Source organism: Oncorhynchus keta, chromosome 7 (assembly GCF_023373465.1).
Source record: "Oncorhynchus keta strain PuntledgeMale-10-30-2019 chromosome 7, Oket_V2, whole genome shotgun sequence".
Classification (NCBI taxonomy): domain Eukaryota; kingdom Metazoa; phylum Chordata; class Actinopteri; order Salmoniformes; family Salmonidae; genus Oncorhynchus; species Oncorhynchus keta.
Genome location: NC_068427.1, coordinates 35,673,591 through 35,696,173, shown reverse-complemented (window position 1 = coordinate 35,696,173; position 22,583 = coordinate 35,673,591). Strand labels below are relative to the sequence as shown.

At 41.4% G+C, this 22,583-nt stretch overlaps 1 protein-coding gene across 1 annotated transcript in view; it reads left to right on the top strand.

The window, feature by feature from the left end:
• The window catches only part of LOC118385852 (low-density lipoprotein receptor-related protein 1B-like), a 359,442-nt gene that overhangs the window by 300,211 nt on the left and 36,648 nt on the right, over nucleotides 1-22,583 (top strand). The window contains exons 68-77 of the mRNA XM_052521799.1: nucleotides 3,266-3,372; nucleotides 4,568-4,700; nucleotides 7,484-7,590; nucleotides 7,892-8,024; nucleotides 14,329-14,451; nucleotides 14,674-14,796; nucleotides 15,067-15,210; nucleotides 15,513-15,647; nucleotides 16,718-16,837; nucleotides 20,827-21,068. Of these exons, the coding sequence (XP_052377759.1) occupies nucleotides 3,266-3,372; nucleotides 4,568-4,700; nucleotides 7,484-7,590; nucleotides 7,892-8,024; nucleotides 14,329-14,451; nucleotides 14,674-14,796; nucleotides 15,067-15,210; nucleotides 15,513-15,647; nucleotides 16,718-16,837; nucleotides 20,827-21,068 (1,367 nt within the window). The remainder of the gene's footprint in view (nucleotides 1-3,265; nucleotides 3,373-4,567; nucleotides 4,701-7,483; nucleotides 7,591-7,891; nucleotides 8,025-14,328; nucleotides 14,452-14,673; nucleotides 14,797-15,066; nucleotides 15,211-15,512; nucleotides 15,648-16,717; nucleotides 16,838-20,826; nucleotides 21,069-22,583) is intronic.

Here is a 22,583-nt window from a genome sequence, read left to right as displayed (position 1 = left end):
AGAGGTCCATTAAAAGCGCAGAGAGCATCATGAAGAACAAGGAACACACCAGGCAGGTCCGAGATACTGTTGTGAAGAAGTTTAAAGCCGGATTTGGATACAACAAGATTTCCCAAGCTTTAAACATCCCAAGGAGCACTGTGCAAGCAATAATATTGAAATGGAAGGAGTATCAGACCACTGCAAATCTACCAAGACCTGGCCGTCCCTCTAAACTTTCAGCTCATACAAGGAGAAGACTGATCAGAGATACAGCCAAGAGGCCCATGATCACTCTGGATGAACTGCAGAGCTCTACAGCTGAGGTGGGACACTCTGTCCATAGGACAACAATCAGTCGTATATTGCACAAATCTGGCCTTTATGGAAGAGTGGCAAGAAGAAAGCAATTTCTTAAAGATATCCATAAAAAGTGTTGTTTAAAGTTTGCCACAAGCCACCTGGGAGACACACCAAACATGTGGAAGAAGGTGCTCTGGTCAGATGAAACCAAAATTGAACTTTTTGGCAACAATGCAAAACGTTATGTTTGGCGTAAAAGCAACACAGCTCATCACCCTGAACACACCATCCCCACTGTCAAACATGGTGGTGGCAGCATCATGGTTTGGGCCTGCTTTTCTTCAGCAGGGATAGGGAAGATGGTTCAAATTGATGGGAAGATGGATGGAGCCAAATACAGGACCATTCTGGAAGAAAACCTGATGGAGTCTGCAAAAGACCTGAGACTGGGACGGAGATTTGTCTTCCAACAAGACAATGATCCAAAACATAAAGCAAAATCTACAATGGAATGGTTAAAAAATAAACATATCCAGGTGTTAGAATGACCAAGTCAAAGTCCAGACCTGAATCCAATCGAGAATCTGTGGAAAGAACTGAAAACTGCTGTTCACAAATGCTCTCCATCCAACCTCACTGAGCTCGAGCTGTTTTGCAAGGAGGAATGGGAAAAAATTTCAGTCTCTCGATGTGCAAAACTGATAGAGACATACCCCAAGCGACTTACAGCTGTAATCGCAGCAAAAGGTGGCGCTACAAAGTATTAACTTACGCCCAATTTTTCCGTTTTTGATTTGTTAAAAAAGTTTGAAATATCCAATAAATGTCATTCCACTTCATGATTGTGTCCCACTTGTTGTTGATTCTTCACAAAAAAATACAGTTTTATATCTTTATGTTTAAAGCCTGAAAGGTGGCAAAAGGTCGCAAAGTTCAAGGGGGCCGAATACTTTCGCAAGGCACTGTACATCTTGAGCCACTGGCATTCCAATCATCATGTCCAACAAATGTCTTTGACGAACAAACAGTAGGCCTACTGCAAAGGCCCAGTTTTCCAAAAGTTATCTATCTAGATTTCGCCTATCGGATGGGATTTAACACATAGAAATAGAAGAAATTAACAGACAAATCATTGACTTGAATGGGGACTCTCATCCTATTCATTCTATTTCTATTCAAACGGAGTGTAAAATGGAGTCTTTTAATAATGTCCTTTAATAATGTCCTAGTAACATGCTCCAACACTAAACAGGAAAAGAACATAAACAAATATGGGTACGAAAACCCGTCGTGCACCGATACAACAGAAAACACTACACTGACAATAAACAATCTCTGACAAAGACATGAGGGGAAACAGAGGGTTAAATACACAACAGGTAATGAATGGGATTGAAAACAGGTGTGTGGGAAGACAAGACAAAACCAATGGAAAATGAAAAATGGATCAATGATGGCTAGAAGACCGGTGACGTCGAACGCCGAGCACTGCCTGAACAAGGAGAGGCAACGACTTTGGCAGAAGTCGTGACAGTACCCCCCTGAAGCGCGGCTCCAGCTGCGCATCGACACCGGCCTCAGGGACGACCCGGAGGGCGAGGTGCAGGGCGATCTGGATGGAGACGGTGAAATTCTGATAACATGGAAGGATCTAACACGTCCTCCACCGGAACCCAGCATCTCTCCTCCGGCCCATACCCCTCACAGTCCACGAGGTACTGAAGGCCCCTCGCCCGACGTCTCAAATCCAAAATGGATCGAACAGAGTACGCTGGAACCCCCTCGATGTCTAGAGGAGGCGGAGGAACATCACAAACTTCAGCCTCCTGGAGCGGGCCAGCCACCATCGGCCTGAGGAGAGACACATGGAACGAGGGGTTAATACGGTAATTAGTGGGCAGTTGTAACCTATAACATACCTCGTTCACTCTCCTCAGGACTTTAAACGGCCCCACAAACCGCGGACCCAGCTTCCGGCAGAGTAGGCGGAGGGGCAGGTTTCGGGTCGAGAGCCAGACCCTGTCCCCTGGTGCGAACACTGGGGCCTCACTGCGGCGACGGTCTGCGCCAATTTTCTGGCGCCTTATGGCACGCTGAAGGTGGACGTGGGCTGCCTCCCAGGTTTCCTCAGCGTGCCGAAACCAATTGTCCACCGCAGGGGCCTCGGTCTGGCTTTGATGCCAAGGAACCAGAACCGGCTGATACCCTAATACACATTGAAAAGGAGTAAGGTTAGTGGAGGAGTGACGTAGTGAGTTCTGAGCCATCTCTGCCCAGGGCACGAACTTCGCCCACTCCCCCGGCCGATCCTGGCAATAAGACCGCAGAAACCTACCCACATCCTGGTTAACTCTCTCCAAGACAAAACCAATGGAAAATGAAAAATGGATCAATGATGGCTAGAAGACCGGTGACGCCGAGCACCGCCTGAACAAGGAGAGGCAATGACTTCGGCAGAAGTCGTGACAGATATCTCTTGTAAAAGGGCCCATACACAAAACCACATGATTTCACATGAGGAAGATAATATGATTTTATGTAAAATTCCACTTATGAATCATGAGAATCATGTGATTTAGGAGAACTTCACGTGATCATGTGAAATTCATGTTTTTTTTTCATTAAGGGGGCTCTAGGGGATTCACTTCTCTCATGATACCTCTTATAAAGGCCCATGCGTGTGTTTTCTTAGAGGTTGGTTGCTTTTCTATGGTTATTTCAAGTGTAAATAGTCTATATAGCCTAGTCTATAACACACACACATATATACATATATCTATATATATAGTCTATATTGGACATCACTTGTTAGGGAGTACTAGGGCCTTGTAGAAAATGATGAAGATCCACCCTTGGATGGCGTCGTTGTGTTACTAGTCTAATTAAAGTTGTGTGGTGGAGTGTATATCGTGTTTGAGGGCCCGACTCCGATGTCATTTCTATTTCAAGTGTAGTGATGTCCTTGTCCTCTCCCTTGACTCAGAGCCAGTGACCTGTAACCACAAGGACTTTGCTTGTGCTAACGGGGACTGCATCTCCGCTCGATTCCGCTGCGATGGAGACTATGATTGCCCTGATAATTCAGACGAGGTCAGTGATCCCTGTTGTCATTTAAAAACAGCCTGTAATGTAGCCTGTAAATAGCATGTTATAGCCTGTAAACTCTGTGAGTCACAACCTCTTGAATAATCTTATTTGAGTGAATTGACCCTTATTAATCTTAACCTTATGTTTCTATCTTGCTTTTTCTTTCATAAATGTGAATGTTTTATTTTTCTCTTAAAAGGCATGCATATTTAATTGCAGATAGGATTTGATGGCAGTATGATTTGATGGCAGTATGATATTCAAATCGTAAAATATTCAGAATTTTATTGGAACGCAGATGATAATATTATGGATGACAATGTCCTAATCGAGAGACATTTTATGTTTGTTCTGTTATGCAAATGTGTGAACAATTATGCAAACTGGTTTACTAACCAAAAATACTAAATTAACTAGGCATGCATGGGATCTGTTTTGTGGAATGTGATTTCTTTTAAAGTGAGAGCTATTCATGAAATATGAGCCAATCAATAGAAAATATTCAGGTTTCCATTGTGTGATGGCTGAGGAGAGAGCCAGGGAATTACTCATTTATTATGCCTTGTAATTTATTGCTCTGTTAAATACCCCCACAGCAATTACAGCATACAGTATGAGTAATCCCCTCCAAGCGCAACCTCTCTTAACACATTATTGTGTGTGGTCCCAATGACATCATTCTGGGTCAAACTGAATATATTTTTTATTTTATTTAACTAGGCAAGTCAGTTAATAACAAATTCTTATTTACAATAACGGCCTACACCAGCCAAACCCAGACGACGCTGGGGCAATTGTGCGCCGCCCTATGGGACTGTGTTGTTATACAGCCTAGAATCAAACCAGGGTGTCTGTAGTGACGCCTCAAGCACTGAGATGCAGTGCCGTAGACTGCTGCGCCACTCGGGAGCCCAAATGTTGTCCACCCTATTCTTACCTAAAACTGACTAAACAGGCAACGAAGACTCAATGGGTGTCAATGCCCGGCAATACCCTGCCATCCTGCACACGTAAAGCATTCAAATTGTCAATGAAAGTGTCATGTATGGGTTATAAATGAGCTATCAAGTCCTAGTGAAGGTACCTTTCAAAGAAAGTATTACCATATGGTTCTACTGTATAAGAATTGGAACGCCTAACATGTAAAGTATAAGCCTATTGTAAATGTGAGCTTCTTGTCCTTTATATCTCTCTACAGAAGGACTGCGAGGCTCGGTGTGCTGAGGACCAGTTTCAGTGTCTCAATAACCTCTGCATCTCCCTCAAGTGGCTCTGTGACGGCCAAGAGGATTGCAAGACAGGAGAGGACGAGAGGAACTGCCAGGGGACAGGTACGGTATATGAGGAAAACAAGGTAAAAAGGTAACATTAAAAATGTTTTAATGTGAAATTTAAGTAGTTGTTAAAAAGCTAAATACCACAAGCTTCTGCGGTAACATGGACTGTTGTAGTTTATATACTTTGGTTGAAAAACAAGACAAAGTTAGAGTTTTTCTGGACTTTTTTATGGGGAGTAGGGTAAGATGAGGACAGTTTGGTGTGGAGGGGGGTGCTTTACAAGCAATAGAATTGCCAAGGCTGCTTTCTGTGTGACTTGTAATTAAATACTGGTCCAATTCTCTACGCCATGTGTTTTTACCCACAGTAAAGCCATAAAAACATAATGAACTGTATAATGGATAGAAACACTTCAAAAAGTGATGCGAGCGAGTCCCCCTCCCCCAAACATTTTTTTTATCAAATAAAAGTTTGCTTAATCAACCTAGCAACCTCGACAACACATTTGTGCCTTTTGGTATTTTAGCGAATAGCAGGGCAGGGAAAGAAGCTGGGTCTGTCACGAAAGACAAACATCATACGCGTCGCGCCAATAGGAATAGGACTATTTGGGTCTACCTGTGCCAAAACTCTGCTATTGATCATTGTTTAGCTGATTCTCCATCTTCTTTTAAAAAAATAATGGTGAGCCAACATGTTTTAAACACTTTACCTACTAAAAATGTTTTCATGGCTTTCGCTTGTCCCTCTGAAGCAGACATATAGTAAGCAATACAGCGCCTTCGGAAAGTATTCAGACCGCTTGACTTTTTCCACATTTTATTACGTTACATCCTTATTCTAAAATGGATTAAATCTAAAAATGGTCTCAGCAATCTACACACAATACCCCATAATGATGAAGTGAAAACATGTTTTTAGAAATGTTTGCTATAATATTAAAAATTAAAAACAGAAATACCTTATTCAGACCCTTTGCTATGAGACTCGAAATTTAGCTCAGGTGCATCCTGTTTCCATTGATCATCCTTGAGATGTTTCTACAACTTGATTGGAGTCCACCTGTGGTAAATTCAATTGATTGGACATGATATGATTTGGAAAGGCACCCACCTGTCTATATAATGTCCCACAGTTGAAGTGGAAGTCGAAGGAATTGTCCAAAGTGCTGCGAGACAGGATTGTGTCGAGGCACAGATCTGGGGAAGGGTACTAAAAAATGTCTGCAGCATTGAAGGTCCCCAAGAACACAGTGGCCTCCATCATTTTTAGAAGTTTGGAAGTTTGGAACCACCGAGACTCTTCCTAGAGCTGGGCGGAGCAATAGGGGGCGAAGGGCCTTGGTCTGAGAGGTGACCAAGAACCCGATGGTCACTCTGACAGAGCTCTAGAGTTATTCTGTGGAGATGGGAGAAACTTCCAGAAGGACAACAATTTCTGCAGCACTCCACCAAACAGGCCTTTATGTCGAGTGGCCAGACGGAAGCCACTTCTCAGTAAAAGGCACATGACAGCCCGCTTGGAGTATGCCAAAAGGCACCTAAAGACTCTCAGGCCATGAGAAACAAGATTCTCTTGTCTGATGAAACCAAAATTGAACTCTTTGGCCTGAATGCCAAGTGTCATGTCTGGAGGAAACCTGGCTTCATTACTATGGTGAAGCATTGTGGTGGCAGCATCATGCTTTGGGGATGTTTTTCAGCAGCAGGGGCTGAGAGACTAGTCAGGATCGAGACAAAGATGAACGAAGCAAAGAACAGACAGGTCCTTGATGGGGCGAAGGATCACCTTCCAACAGGACAACGATCCCTAAGCACACAGCCAAGACAACGCAAGAGTGGCTTCGGGACAAGTCTCTGAATGTCCTTGAGTGGCCCAGCCAGAGCCTGGACTTGAACCCGATCGAACATCTCGCTCCCCATCCAACCTGACAGCTTGAGACTATCTGCAGAGAAGAATGGGAGAAACTCCCCAAATACAGGTGGGACAAACTTGTAGCGTCATACCCAAGAAGACTCTAGGCTGTAATCGCTGCCAAAGGTGCTTCAACAAAGTACTGAGTAAAGGGTCTGAATACATTACATTTACATTACATTTAAGTCATTTAGCATACGCTCTTATCCAGAGCGACTTACAAATTGGTGCATTCACCTTATGACATCCAGTGGAACAGCCACTTTACAATAGTGCATCTAAATCTTTTAGGGGGTGAGAAGGATTACTTATCCTATCCTAGGTATTCCTTAAAGAGGTGGGGTTTCAGGTGTCTCCGGAAGGTGGTGATTGACTCCGCTGTCCTGGCGTCGTGAGGGTTTTTGTAAATGTGATATTCCTGTTTTTTTTATTTAAAAAAACGTTTTGCTCTGTCATTATGGGGTATTGTTTGTAGATTGATGAGAAGAAAACAACAATTTAATCAATTTTAGAATAAGGCTGTAACCTAAAAAAAAGATAAAAAAGTCAAAGGGTCTGAATACACCCTTACACATTGTGCCAATGGGGTTAACCCACTTGGTGATAATTGCAACATGGCTCATAACCTCATCCGAAAGCCCCAATGGTGATGATTGCCTGAGTGGGTTTTTAGCACAGCAGTAGGCAGCACACAGCGTGCTCTAGCCTGAGGGAAGACATCATATTTAGACCTAGTCTAGCACTGCTGGTTTGGACAGAAACAATGGGTTGTATAGCATTTATTTTTTCACGAGTTCATAACAGTGTGCAGAACACATACAAACCGGCCCCACTCATGCTGTGAATGATGGGTGTTATATTATTATGTTGTGGAGTGTGTGCCCTCAATAAAGCTCTCTATCTCTGATCTGGGTGTTTCCAGTGCTCCCCTCTTGCTCCCTAAATGAGTATGTGTGTGCCAGTGGAGGCTGTGTCTCGGCCAGTCTGAGATGTGATGGACAGGACAACTGTCTGGACGGATCAGATGAGGTGGGTGTGGCTCTGCTTGGTACTTTAACCTCGTCCGATATCAATCAATCACTTACTGTAGCTTTCTTTAACTTATTTATGTAAAACGGCAGAGATAAGAAGAAAAAAATAATGTTTTTGAAGCATTTATCTAGGGATTGTCCTATTTGTAAGGATCATCCCTACATAATTTGGTGCCCTATACAAAAGGATGTTATTGAAGACACTTGTATCAAACTTTATCACTGAGAATAGCTTGACTGTGTTGGACATTTAATAATGTATAATGCTGTTTACTTGTTTTGTGTTGCCATGTCGACAGGCGGGCTGCGTGAAGGAGTGCAAGGAAGATGAGTTCTTGTGTCTGAACCACGCCCACTGTATCCCACGGAGATGGTGCTGTGACGACGTGTTTGACTGTGTGGACCATAGTGACGAGGAGAACTGCAGTCAAGGTACGACAGGGGTTGGACAAACTCACTTCACATATCAATGTACTAGAAAACTGTAACTGCAGCCAGAGTTGGACAGGTATTAGAAATGACAACAGGACTAGTCAGAGCTAATTTGATTCAGTTGCAGTTGAAACTTTGAGAGATGGGGTGGAAACTGTCTCCTCTTAGTAAGTAGTTGGTTTTCCATACATGTCTGTTTTCATTTTATTTTCATTTACAGGCAACATGTCCTACTACAGTAGAGACATGCCTTTCAGGTGTTGAAATGTGTGGCACTGAGCAAATTTTTGTCTAGTGAGCGGAAACTTGAACAGATAATTTTGTGCAACTTTCGGCAAGCGTTTACATATAATCGATGAGGCTGTACCCTTACAGTTTTAGACAGTAGCCAGTAGGCTATTGTGGCTATGTGAGCATAACGTAGGCCTATAAACAAACCAATGGAGCAAAACCCATAACATTTTCACGTGGAAATAGCTTTTGATTTCTATGATATAGCCTACAGTAGCCTACATGTAGTGTTCAATGCAGGCCTATATTGCATGATATATTTATATTATAAAGGGCTTGACATTAATTAAGGATTTTTTACTTGGTCTGTAACACCATGGGCCAAATAGGTGACTGTAAATTACATTGTATTGTGTTGTATGATGCAAGAAACCACTTTACAAAATAAAATGAATTACAGATGGTCGCCTCGCTTCGAGTTCTTAGGAAACGATGCAGTATTTAGTTTTTTTGTATGTATTAGTTCTTACATATAGTATACTACGAGCCAACGTCCAGTCTCTTGACAACAAGGTAGATGACATTCGAGCAAGGGTTGCCTTCCAGAGATTGTAACATTCTCTGTTTCGCAGAAACATGGCTCTCTCTGGATATGTTGTCGGAATCGGTTCAGCCACTGGGCTTCTCCATGCATCGCGCTGACAGAGATAAACACCTCCCTGGGAAAAGGAAGGGCGGTGGTGTATGCTTTATGATTAACAACTCGTGGTGTAATCATAACAACATACAGGAACTTAAGTCCTTCTGCTCACCCGATCTAGAATTCCTTACAATCAAGTGCCGGCCATTTTACCTACCAAGAGAATTCTCGTCAGTTATAGTCACAGCTGTGTACATTCCACCTCAAGCAGACACCAAGACAGCCATCAAGGAACTTCACTGGACTATATGCAAACTGGAAACCATACATCCTGAGGCTGCATTTATTGTAGTGGGGATATTAACAAAGCAAATTTAAATCAACCTAAGTTATTCCAGCATATTGCTTGCACTACGTGCATGGGCAATACCCTCGACCACTGCTACTCTAACTTCCGCAATGCATACAAAGAGTTCCCTTCGGCAAATCTGACCACGACACCATCTTGCTCATTCCGTCTTATAGGCAGAAACTCAAGCAGGATGTACCAGTTACGAGAACCATTCATTGCTGGTCTGACCAATTGGAAGCCACGCTTCAAGATTGTTTTGATCAAGCGGATATGTTTTGATCAGCCTCAGAGAACAACTTAGACCTATATGTTGACTCAGTGAGTGCATTTATTAAGAAGCGCATTGGAGATGTTGTACCCACTGTGACTATTAAAACCTACCCGAACCAGAAACCGTGGATGGAGGGTGGCGTTCGTGCAAAAATGAAAGAGGGAACCACCGCATTTAATCATGGAAAGAGGTCTGGGAATATGTCTGAATATAAACAGTGTACCTATTCCCTCCACAAGGCAATCAAACAAGTGAAATGCCAGAACAGGGACAAGGTGGAGTCACAACGCAACAGCTCAGACACGATACGTACAGTGGGGCAAAAAAGTATTTAGTCAGCCACCAATTGTGCAAGTTCTCCCACTTAAAAAGATGAGAGAGGCCTGTAATTTTCATCATAGGTACACTTCAACTATGACAGACAAAATGAGGGGAAAAAAATCCAGAAAATCACATTGTAGGATTTATTTGCAAATTATGGTGGAAAATAAGTATTTGGTCACCTACAAACAAGCAAGATTTCTGGCTCTCACAGACCTGTAACTTCTTCTTTATGAGGCTCCTCTGTCCTCCACTCGTTACCCTGTATGAATGGCACCTGTTTGAACTTGTTATCAGTATAAAAGACACCTGTCCACAACCTCAAACAGTCACACTCCAAACTCCACTATGGCCAAGACCAAAGAGCTGTCAAAGGACACCAGAAACAAAATTGTAGACCTGCACCAGGCTGGGAAGACTGATTCTGCAATAGGTAAGCAGCTTGGTTTGAAGAAATCAACTGTGGGAGCAATTATTAGGAAATGGAAGACATACAAGACCACTGATAATCTCCCTCGATCTGGGGCTCCACGCAAGATCTCACCCCGTGGGGTCAAAATCATCACAAGAACGGTGAGCAAAAATCTCAGAACCACACGGGGGGACCTAGTGAATGACCTGCAGAGAGCTGGGACCAAAGTAACAAAGCCTACCATCAGTAACACACTACGCCGCCAGGGACTCAAATACTGCAGTGCCAGACGTGTCCCCCTGCTTAAGCCAGTACATGTCCAGGCCCGTCTGAAGTTTGCTAGAGAGCATTTGGATGATCCAGAAGAAGATTGGGAGAATGTCATATGGTCAGATGAAACCAAAATATAACTTTTTGGTAAAAACTCAACTCGTCGTGTTTGGAGGACAAAGAATGCTGAGTTGCATCCAAAGAACACCATACCTACTGTGAAGCATGGGGGTGGAAACATCATGCTATGGGGCTGTTTTTCTGCAAAGGGACCAGGACGACTGATCCATGTAAAGGGAAGAATGAATGGGGCCATGTATTGTGAGATTTTGAGTGAAAACCTCCTTCCATCAGCAAGGGCATTGAAGATGGCTGGGTCTGGGTCTTTCAGCATGATCCCAAACACACCGCCCGGGCAACGAAGGAGTGGCTTCGTAAGAAGCATTTCAAGGTCCTGGAGTGGCCTAACCAGTCTCCAGATCTCAACCCCATAGAAAATCTTTGGAGGGAGTTGAAAGTCCGTGTTGCCCAGCAACAGCCCCAAAACATCACGCCTCTAGAGGAGATCTGCATGGAGGAATGGGCCAAAATACCAGCAACAGTGTGTGAAAACCTTGTGAAGACTTACAGAAAACATTTGACCTCTGTCATTGCCGACAAAGGGTATATAACAAAAGTATTGAGATAAACTTTTGTTATTGACCAAATACTTATTTTCCACCATAATTTGCTAAATAAATTCATAAAAAATCCTACAATGTGATTTTCTGGATTTTTTTCTCTCATTTTGTCTGTCATGGTTGAAGTGTACCTATGATGAAAATTACAGACCTCTCATCTTTTTAAGTGGGAGAATTTGCACAATTGGTGGCTGACTAAATACTTTTTTTGCCCCACTGTATATGGCAGGGTCTACAGGAAATCACGGACTACAAAAAGAAATCCAGCCACGTCACAGACACCGACGTCACACTTCCAGACAAACTAAACACCTTCTTTGCCCGCTTTGAAGATAATACAGTGCCACCGTCGCGGCCCGCTAACAAGGACTGCGCTCCCCCCCCCCCGTCTGTCCATCACCGTGGCTGACGTGAGTAAAACATTTAAACGTGTTAACCCTGGCAAGGCTGCTGGCTCAGACGGCATACCTAGACGCGTCCTCAAAGCATGCTCAGACAAGCTGGCTGGTGTGTTTATGGACATATTCAATCGTTCCCTATCGCAGTCTATTGTCCCCACGTGCTTCAAAATGGGAACCATTATTCCTGTACCCAAAAAGACAAATATAACTGAACTAAATGACTGTCGCCCCGTAGCACTCACTTCTGTCATCATGAAGTGCTTTGAGAGACTAGTCAAGGATCATATCACCTCCACCTTACCGGCCACCTTAGACCCACTTCAGTTTGCATACCGCCCCAACAGGTCCACAGACGATTAAATCGCCATCACACTGCACACTGCCCTATCCCATCTGGACAAAATAAATACCCATGTAGGACTCAGCATTCAACACCATAGTACCCTCCAAGCTCATCATCAAGCATGAGGCCCTCGGTCACAACCCTGCCCTGTACAATTGGGTCCTGGACTTTCTGACGGACCGCCCCCAGGTGGTGAAGGTAGAAAATAACATCTCCACTTCGCTGACTCTCAACACTGGGGCCTCACAAGGGTGCATGCTCATCCCCCTGCTGTACTCCCTGTTCACCCACGACTGCCTCCAACTCAATCATCAAGTTTGCAGACAACACAACAGTAGTGGGCTTGATTACCAACAACAACGAGACAGCCTACAGGGAGGAGGTGAGGGCACTCGGAGTGTGGTATCAGGAAAACAACCTCTAACTCAACAAAACAAAGGAGATGATCGTGGACTTCAGGAAACCGCAGAGGGAGCACTCCCCTATCTACATCGAGGGACAGCAGTGGAGAATATGGAAAGTTCCTCCGCGTACACATCACAGACAAACTGGAATTGTCCACTCACACAGACAGTGTGGTAAAGAAGGCGCAACAGCGCCTCTTAAACCTCAGGAAGCTGAAGGAATTTGGCTTGTCACCTAAAACCATGACAAACTTTTACAGATGCACAATCGAGATCATCCCGTCGGGCTGTATCATAGCCTGGTATTGCAACTACACCAGCCTCAACCGCAAGGCTCTCCAGAGGGTGGTGTGGACTGCACAACGCATCACCGGGGGCAAACTACCTGCCCTCTATGACACCTACAGCACCCGATGTCACAGGAAGGCCAAAAAGATCATCAAGGACATCAACCACCCAAACCACTGCCTGTTCACACCGCACCCATCCAGAAGGCGAGGTCAGGACAGGCACATCAAAGCTGGAACCAAGAGACTGAAAAACAGCTTCTATCTCAAGGCCATCAGACTGTTAAACGGCAATCACTAACACAGAGAGGTTGCTGCCTACATTGAGACCCAATCACTGGCCACTTCAATAAATGGATCAGTAGTCATTTTATACAATGCACTCTAAATAATGCCACTTTTATGTTTACATATCTTACATTACTCATATCACATGTATGTACTGTATTTTACACCATCTATTGCACCTTGCCTATGCCACTCGGCTATTTCTCATCCATGTACTTAGATGTACATATTCTCATTCACCTCTTTAGATTTGTGTGTATTAGGTATATGTTGGGGAATTGTTAGACTACTTGTTAGATATTACTGCACTGTTGGAACTATAAGCACAAGCATTTCGCTACACTCACATCAACATCTGCTAACCATGTGTATGTGACAAATAAAATAAAATGTGATTTGATTTATTTTTACCATACAGAGATTTAAACAATGTAGGCTACCCCTCTGCCTATTGGCCTATTTGCATATTCAAGCCTGTCTCAAAATACAACACTGCCCCTTTAATTAAAACGTAAGCTTTTTACCTGACTGGCTTTTCAAAAATAGCTTGAAATATAGTCTACACATTTTGTGCTATTGTAGGAAGCAGTATTACTGACCTATACTTATCTATAACTGGGCTAATAACTCGCTAACTTGCAAAGAATATCAGCAGAATGTGCACGCAAACGGCTCTGCGCTCTGATCTGAAGTCATCTGAAAAGCGCATTCACTCACACATGATTGAAAGAACGCAACCTCTATTACAATTATACTCCATTGCACTCTGGCTCTGCCTACAACACAATTACAGACTCAATCTTGCAAAGTTAGATTTGTTTTGGTTTGTTGCATTGAAAAGGGGCTGATATAATGTTTATTCGATCACAGAAAAAACGTTGATCTATAGTGCAAACTAATGGCGCGAACTGAGTGAAGTTCAGTCTCTTGCGTATTTGCATGGCATTTCTTCTGTGCGGCAGTCCAGGAGGAAATGCACGCACGCACGCACGCAGTTTAGAGGGAACATTGATTGCAACTATGGGTAGAGTTGAGCATGTTTACTGGAACACTGTAATACAGATTACATGCCTGTCAATATGATACACACATTTGCTTTTCTTCCTTCATAGTACCATGTCAGCAACACGGGGGTGTTGAAATTCACACATAACACATATGGCTAGTAGCATATCAATCACCATTCTAGCCATGTGTTTTACTGTGAAAGGTGTACAAAACAATAGTCATATTCTGACTAAGCACTGACTTTGCTAACAAGAATGTTCTTTCATACAGACACGATAATGATAGCACAATGCTATTGAATAGAAGTTTAGAAGGAAATGGAAAAACCTAGCTATAAGACAACCTTGTGAAAGAAAGCCCATAGCAGTACTGTTAACCTTCCGTTTGTAATTTCAGGCATCTTCTTCTGCCGTCCTGATGAGTTCATTTGCAACAACACCTTATGCAAGCTCCATGCGTGGGTGTGTGATGGCAAGGACGACTGTGGAGACAACTCAGACGAGGACACAGAGATGTGTGGTGGGTTGAAATAACAACTTAGATCTTTGATGGATATTTTATTATAACTCCATGCAAGGTCATATTCATGTTTGAAATGGTGGATTCTGTTGAATGGACTAGAATGGACTTTGTTGAATGGACTAGAATGGAGAAATTTAAATAGACTAGAATGGACTATGTTGAATGAACTAAAATGTATTTGACTGTCTGCAATACTTGTGTTATTCTTCTCCCCTCCAGCCAAACTTTCCTGTCCCCCCACACGGCCACACCGATGCAGAAATGACCGTGTGTGTCTGCGCCCTGACCAACTGTGTAACAAGGTTGACGACTGTGGGGATAACTCGGATGAGGAGGAATGTGGTGAGTTTACACCAGCTACAGTTCAAATTACATTACATTTTTCTCAATCAAGAATGTTGAAATTGTATATTCCAATAAAACATTATTCCTAATAGTATCAGGGCGACAACAGCAACAATGTTGTATTAGTCAAGTTCCTTTGATTTCGATACAAGCTCCACATCACATCATATAAAGATATCTCAGAGTTCCACTCATCCTTTCATGCAAATGCCTTCTCTGTTGCCGATGCAGCCTGACGTGTGTTTGGCTTCTGTGTGCGTCCCAAAGCAGAGGTGGTGTCTGGCAGACCCAGACGGTGTGGGAAGGCAGAGTTCACCTGCAGTACCCAGCGATGCATCCCAGCCCAGCTGCAGTGTGACCTCTTCATTGACTGTGGGGACGGGGGATCGGATGAGCAGGACTGCAAGGCCTGTATGTGTGTGTGTTTTGTGTGTCACACAGATCAATATCCTTCTGTTTAGATTGAAGTATGAAATGTTTCTAGGGAGGAAATTGATCCGTGAGATAATCTAGGGCTCTTCTGCTAGATCCAAATGTTAGATGATGTCAGAACATTTATGGCAAAACATGACCCAAATTTGCTGAGTTTTTTGTTAGTTTGAAAAACATTGATCTTCACCTGGCTTCCACACATCAATGGAACAACTTTTTGCAAGTATATTCGATGTATAGAAATGTGTTTTCATGTGCAATCACATTGTCTTCGACTGTAGCTTCCAATGGAGACATATGTGGAAAGAAAACAAACCCATGTGGGGAGGATGCAATTTGCAATCAGACAAACACAAATGCAATATGTCAGTGCAAATCTGGCTTCAGGAGGAATCTGAAGACTGCCCAGTGTGAAGGTACTGTACGGCCTGGTTTTCCCCTCACTGTTTAATTAGACAGAATAACATTACTGTAATAATAAATGGCATTCTTTAACACATTTAAGAAATATATACATTTAACTAATATGGTTAAATATGTACATAGCCGTGATTAATGAACAATATACATAACATATTGCTTTCAAGTTTTTCCTTACAGACACCAATTCCTTTAATATATTCATCTCCGAGTAGGTGTTTATAGTATCTTAGTAGCTTTCACTTACAGATAATATAGTAAGCCATCCAGTCTCAATGAGCTTAAGTAATTACGGATTGAGTAGCCAAGTTATGGATAATTTAGTAGGAGATAACGATATCTGCGATTATAAACTGAACTCTAAACCTGGCTTTTGCCTCCTAGTTATTGCTTTTGTGTTCAGTGGTTATTGATTATTCTATTAAGGGGGAGAGTAACTAAGTACTCAAGTTGTAATTGCCACTTTCGTAATGGGTTAAGACTCTTTCTGAAAGATAACCAAGGACCATTTAAACCTAGACTTCCTATGCATGGTGTCATCACATCAGCTGACTGCTACTCTGAATATGACTCAGTAATTGTGGCTTAGTAAAGCTGATATATGAATGTGCTTCAACATGTGAAACTGAACCAGTGTTAACAGCAATATATATATATATTTTTTAGCAGGTTGGCATTCATTGTGATGACTCATTTACTGGTAGGCAGCTCTTCAGGGTAGTCTCTCAGCCACAAAGTCGTAACATCCGATTTTAAATCTAACCTTAACCCTGAATTTAACCATACTGCTATCTTTATGCCTGACCCTTAACTTAAAGACCAAATAGCACATTTTTGTTTTCATACATTTTTATGATATATTGCAACTGTCCAATCTAGTGCAAATCTCACTTTTTTTAAAAGTATTTTTTCTTTTAATTTCAGTATACAATAGGTATCCTCAAATCCTATAGGTTAGGGCAATATCAACATTAACTGACATTTCTGATTTGAGAGGTATGGCAGCTTAACTGTTTCCATGTGCAGTACAGTAACTGAATTAACATGTTTTTCCTTTTCTCCTCAGAAATCAATGAGTGTCTTGAGTTTGACACATGTGCTCACTATTGTACAAACACTAAAGGATCCTACAAGTGTACTTGTGACAAGAATTTCAAGGAAATCAATAGAAACTGTATAGTAAAAGGTATGGACCATTTTATTACTGTATGTTCTAACTGAATTACATTGAACTATCATCTTGATGTGCCACAAATTGAGCTAGGATTCTTTTTACTGTTGTAGTTTCAATTGATATACAGTATTGTATTTGGTATTTTTAAGCTAAAATGAAATAAATCAGTATACTGTTAGTATATTATGTATTTCTATAAACTGCAAAATGTTCTTGAATATTGTATACCCTTTATTTGAAAAGATTAGTTTTATGCAATAGATGAAACTGTACATTATCCTTACCACTCTTCATTGTAAAGATACTGTCATAGTTATCACATTACTTTTACATTAAGACAACAGGAATGTATAAGTAATACTGAATGTATACAAGACCAGTCATTTAACAATTTAGATAGTATAAAACTGAGCTGTTTCTGATGTGACCAATAAGGATTATATTAATATTGATTGGCAATATTCACTAAAATCTATTTCACATCTTTTCTCTAAAGGGTTAAAGTTACGGGTGTATACACCACTGTGATACAGTGCCTTCGGAAAGTATAACATATTCTAAAATGTTGTTGTGTTACAACCTTGAAATTAAAATATATTAAATCATTTTTTTCTTCTCAACCATCGACACACAATACCCCATAATGACAGGGAAAACATGTTTCGACATTTTTGCAAATGTATTGAAAATGAAACATAAATATTCATACCCCTGAGTCAATACTTTGTAGAAGCACATTTGGAGTCGATTACAGCTTTGGTATATCTTGATTTGGGGATTTTCTCCCATTCTTCCTTGCATATTTTCTCAAGCTCTGTTAAGTTTCCAAAGATTTTCAATGGAATTCAAGTCTGGGCTTTTGCGAGGCCATTCAAGGACTTTCACATTCTGGTTTGTCTGTATGCTTGGTGTCATTGTCCTGTTGGAATGTAAATCTTCGCCTTCACCCCAGTCTTAGGTTGTTTGCACTCTGAAGTGAGTTCTCATCAGGGATTTACCTGTATTTGGCTCCATTAAATGTTTCCTCTATCCTTACCAGTCTCCCAGGCCCTGCCACTGAAAAACATCCCCATAGCACATCACCTGGTAGTGATGGTGTAAGACGGGTGGTGAGCTGTGCCTGTCTTTTTTCCAGACATAGCGCTTTGTATTTAGGCCAAATAGTTACATTTTTGTCTCATCAGACCACATCTCATCAGAGTTTTTCACTTGCCTTTTTGCAAACTCAAGGCATGCTGTCATGTGTCTTTTTCTCAGGAGTGACTTCTGTCTGACTACTCCTATAATGCCCAGATTGGTGAAGTGCTGTAGAAACTGTTGTAGTTCTGTCATGTTCTCCCATCTCAGCCAAGGAACTCTGTCGTTCTGTCAGTGGTCATTGGGTTCTTGGTCACCTCCCTGACCAAGTTCCTTCTTGCCCGGTTGCTCAGTTTGATCGGACAGCCAGCTCTAGGCAGAGTCTGGGTAGTTCCATATTTTTTCAGTTTCCCAATGATTGAGACCACTGTGCTTTTGGAAACTTTCAACATTGTTGTATACCCTTCCTAAGATATATGCCTCATCATAATTATATCTTAGAGATGTAGTTTCTGCTCTGACATGCATTGTCAACTGTTGGACCTTTTATATAGACAGGTGTGTTTCTTTCTAAATCATGTCCAAACAATTGAATTGGCCACAGGTGGACACCAATCAAGTTGTAGCGACATCTCAAGGATGATCAAGGGAAATTGGATGCACCTGAGCTCAATTTGGAGTGTCATAGCAAAGGGGTGTGAATACATATGTAAATTAGATATTTCTTTCATTTTCAATAATTTAGCAAACATTTATAAAAACATGTTTTCACTTCGTCATTATGGAGAATTGTGTGTAGATGGGTGAGTGAAAAATACATTTAATCCATTTCCATTTCAGGCTGTAACACAACAAAATGTGGAATAAGTAAATGGGTATGAATGCTTTCTGAAGGCACTTTTCCCATTTTAATGACATATCCCCTCTATCCCCACTATTCCTACTGATTGGCACCACGGGTAGTAGTAGTAATAAATTACTGGTCTTGTTACTATGTGATTATATATTATTATCCTGATCCACAAGGAACATGTGATATATGGGGGCAGTTTGTTGGACAAAGATTCATCCTAATCCTGGAATAAAAAGAAAAATCAAAGTAGAATCTGCATCAAAAATTCTTTTTAGTCCAGGTCTAGGATTAATGTGTCCAGAAAACTGCCCAAGAATGTTTATACAGTGCCTTGCGAAAGTATTCGGCCCCCTTGAACTTTGCGACCTTTTGCCACATTTCAGGCTTCAAACATAAAGATATAAAACTGTATTTTTTTGTGAAGAATCAACAACAAGTGGGACACAATCATGAAGTGGAACAACATTTATTGGATATTTCAAACTTTTTTAACAAATCAAAAACTGAAAAATTGGGCGTGCAAAATTATTCAGCCCCTTTAATTTCAGTGCAGCAAACTCTCTCCAGAAGTTCAGTGAGGATCTCTGAATGATCCAATGTTGACCGAAATGACAAATGATGATAAATACAATCCACCTGTGTGTAATCAAGTCTCCGTATAAATGCACCTGCACTGTGATAGTCTCAGCGGTCCGTTAAAAGCGCAGAGAGCATCATGAAGAACAAGGAACACACCAGGCAGGTACGAGATACTGTTGTGAAGAAGTTTAAAGCCGGATTTGGATACAAAAAGATTTCCCAAGCTTTAAACATCCCAAGGAGCACTGTGCAAGCGATAATATTGAAATGGAAGGAGTATCAGACCACTGCAAATCTACCAAGACCTGGCCGTCCCTCTAAACTTTCAGCTCATACAAGGAGAAGACTGATCAGAGATGCAGCCAAGAGGCCCATGATCACTCTGGATGAACTGCAGAGATCTACAGCTGAGGTGGGACACTCTGTCCATAGGACAACAATCAGTCGTATATTGCACAAATCTGGCCTTTATGGAAGAGTGGCAAGAAGAAAGCCATTTCTTAAAGATATCCATAAAAAGTGTTGTTTAAAGTTTGCCACAAGCCACCTGGGAGACACACCAAACATGTGGAAGAAGGTGCTCTGGTCAGATGAAACCAAAATTGAACTTTTTGTCAACAATGTAAAGCGTTATGTTTGGCATAAAAGCAACACAGCTCATCACCCTGAACACACCATCCCCACTGTCAAACATGGTGGTGGCAGCATCATGGTTTGGGCCTGCTTTTCTTCAGCAGGGACAGGGAAGATGGATGGAGCCAAATACAGGACCATTCTGAAAGAAAACCTGATGGAGTCTGCAAAAGACCTGAGACTGGGACGGAGATTTGTCTTCCAACAAGACAATGATCCAAAACATAAAGCAAAATCTACAATGGAATGGTTAAAAAATAAACATATCCAGGTGTTAGAATGGCCAAGTCAAAGTCCAGACCTGAATCCAATCGAGAATCTGTGAAAAGAACTGAAAACTGCTGTTCACAAATGTTCTCCATCCAACCTCACTGAGCTCGAGCTGTTTTGCAAGGAGGAATGGGAAAAAATGTCAGTCTCTCGATGTGCAAAACTGATAGAGACATACCCCAAGTGACTTACAGCTGTAATCGCAGCAAAAGGTGGCGCTACAAAGTATTAACTTAAGGGGGCTGAATACTTTTGCACACCCAATTTTTCAGTTTTTGATTTGTTAAAAAAGTTTGAAATATCCAATAAATGTCGTTCCACTTCATGATTGTGTCCCACTTGTTGTTGATTCTTCACAAAAAAATACAGTTTTATATCTTTATGTTTGAAGCCTGAAATGTGGCAAAATGTCGCAAAGTTCAAGGGGGCCGAATACTTTCGCAAGGCACTGTGTATGACTTGATTGCCATATATTATACTTTTTTGCTTCTGTAAATTAAATTATGCTGTCAAACTGTTGTTTAAAACCCCAAATGGAATTTAGCCACTTTTCATTTTTTTTGCATATTAATAACTCAACAACGGGCAGGACCAGAAGATCGAGTGCTCTACATAGCTAATGACACTGAAATCCGAAGTTTTGTGTATCCATTTAACCAGAGCCATGGACACAAACTCCTCACTCGCATCGAGGACAATGCCCGCATTATTGGGATGGATGCTCTGTTACACCAACAAAAGGTTATCTGGGCTACCCAGTTTAACCCCGGTGGACTTTTTTACAAAGAAATCCTAGACAAGAGTCAAACTAAAACTAATGTCGGGAACATAGTAAGTATTTCCAAAGGTGTGGTTAGGGTGGTTGGAAAGTCTACTTTACTTTGAAATGTATGATATTGTCCATTCAATGTCCGCTTACTAATATCCACAGGATATCTACAGTAATGTTTAAGTAACACTATCACAAGATATGCATGTTTTTTATTTTCTAAATCCATTGACGCTACAGTATGTCTTGGTTACTGCTTTTGAGCACAATTAATTATACAATGATTAGCCGTGAGAGTGTGAATATAGCAGTGAGTGCTTAAAGATTAAATGTATCTCATATAGTCACATATCTCATGTGAGCTAGAGTACAGAACATTAGGAAGGTGCCAAGCTTTTTCCAGGTTTTGTTTGAAATAAAGGAGAATAACAACACATTTTTGAAAAATTGTCTATGTTCCTAAACCCCTCTGCCTTGATGTTGGACTGTCTGTCAATGTGCGCAACTCTCTCACTCAGGGAGACAAGGTGGAGCTAGAGGGAGAGCTACGTCACAGGGTTATACAGCCCCCTACTCAGTGGGGGGCTTTATAGATAGATAGATAGATAGATAGAACTTTATGGAATAAAATATAAACATTCTGTCACAGCGAAAATACTAAAATAGGGAAAGCCAATTGATTGGGAGATATGGCATAACATTTTATGTGAACAATTTGGGTCGCGGGGAAAATCTTCACCCACATTTAGATAAGAAAATATCCGCCTACCTTTCTATCATGTCAACCATCCATCCAAAACAAATAATTCCATGTGTCTTCCTTTTGTCTCGATAAACTTTCACATAGCCTATTCCATGATATGGGGTAATCCAATGAGCAACACTGAAGCTGTTGATTGCAGTGATCATCATTCTTCTATGCTATACATAATCAATATACGACTTTCACATGTAGGGTATTTTATGCAAGAGTATTTGATTTAAACATAGGCTATAGGAATACTTTTCAATAATGGTTACATTATGACATTCTTCTGCTTGCTCGAGGAAGGCAATTTGGCCCTGGCTTGCAAATTAAAACCTCTGCATAGTTTTGTAAATGATTGCATTATTCTACCGATTTGAAAATTTAAATGTAGGCTAATAATTATTTTAATAATAGAATATTTGATCTACCCCAATGAAAACTTGGACAGTGAGCATAAGTCGCATTTCGATAGCCTAGCTACTGATGCATGCATCTATCTATTATATCTGCAACAAATTAATTTAGAAGGATATGTTTGCTGTCAGCTGGCTACTGTAGGAACATTACAGTCTAATGAAACATTTGTACATAGATGAGCCTTTTGGCCCATATGTGTCATCCTATGAAGTGGATGTTATGTTGCAATCTCACTAGTCTTTCATTCTAAATTTAGTAGATATATTTTGGTGTGTAGCCAACTGTTAATAGGGAAGATGGACAGTGTTGATTGGCAGGTGCAATTATGTACAATGGAGTTACAAGATAAAAGTGGGAGGCGGAATAAGGTCGGCTCCTTTCCTCAGAAATTGTCAAATTGTGAACCCGTGAC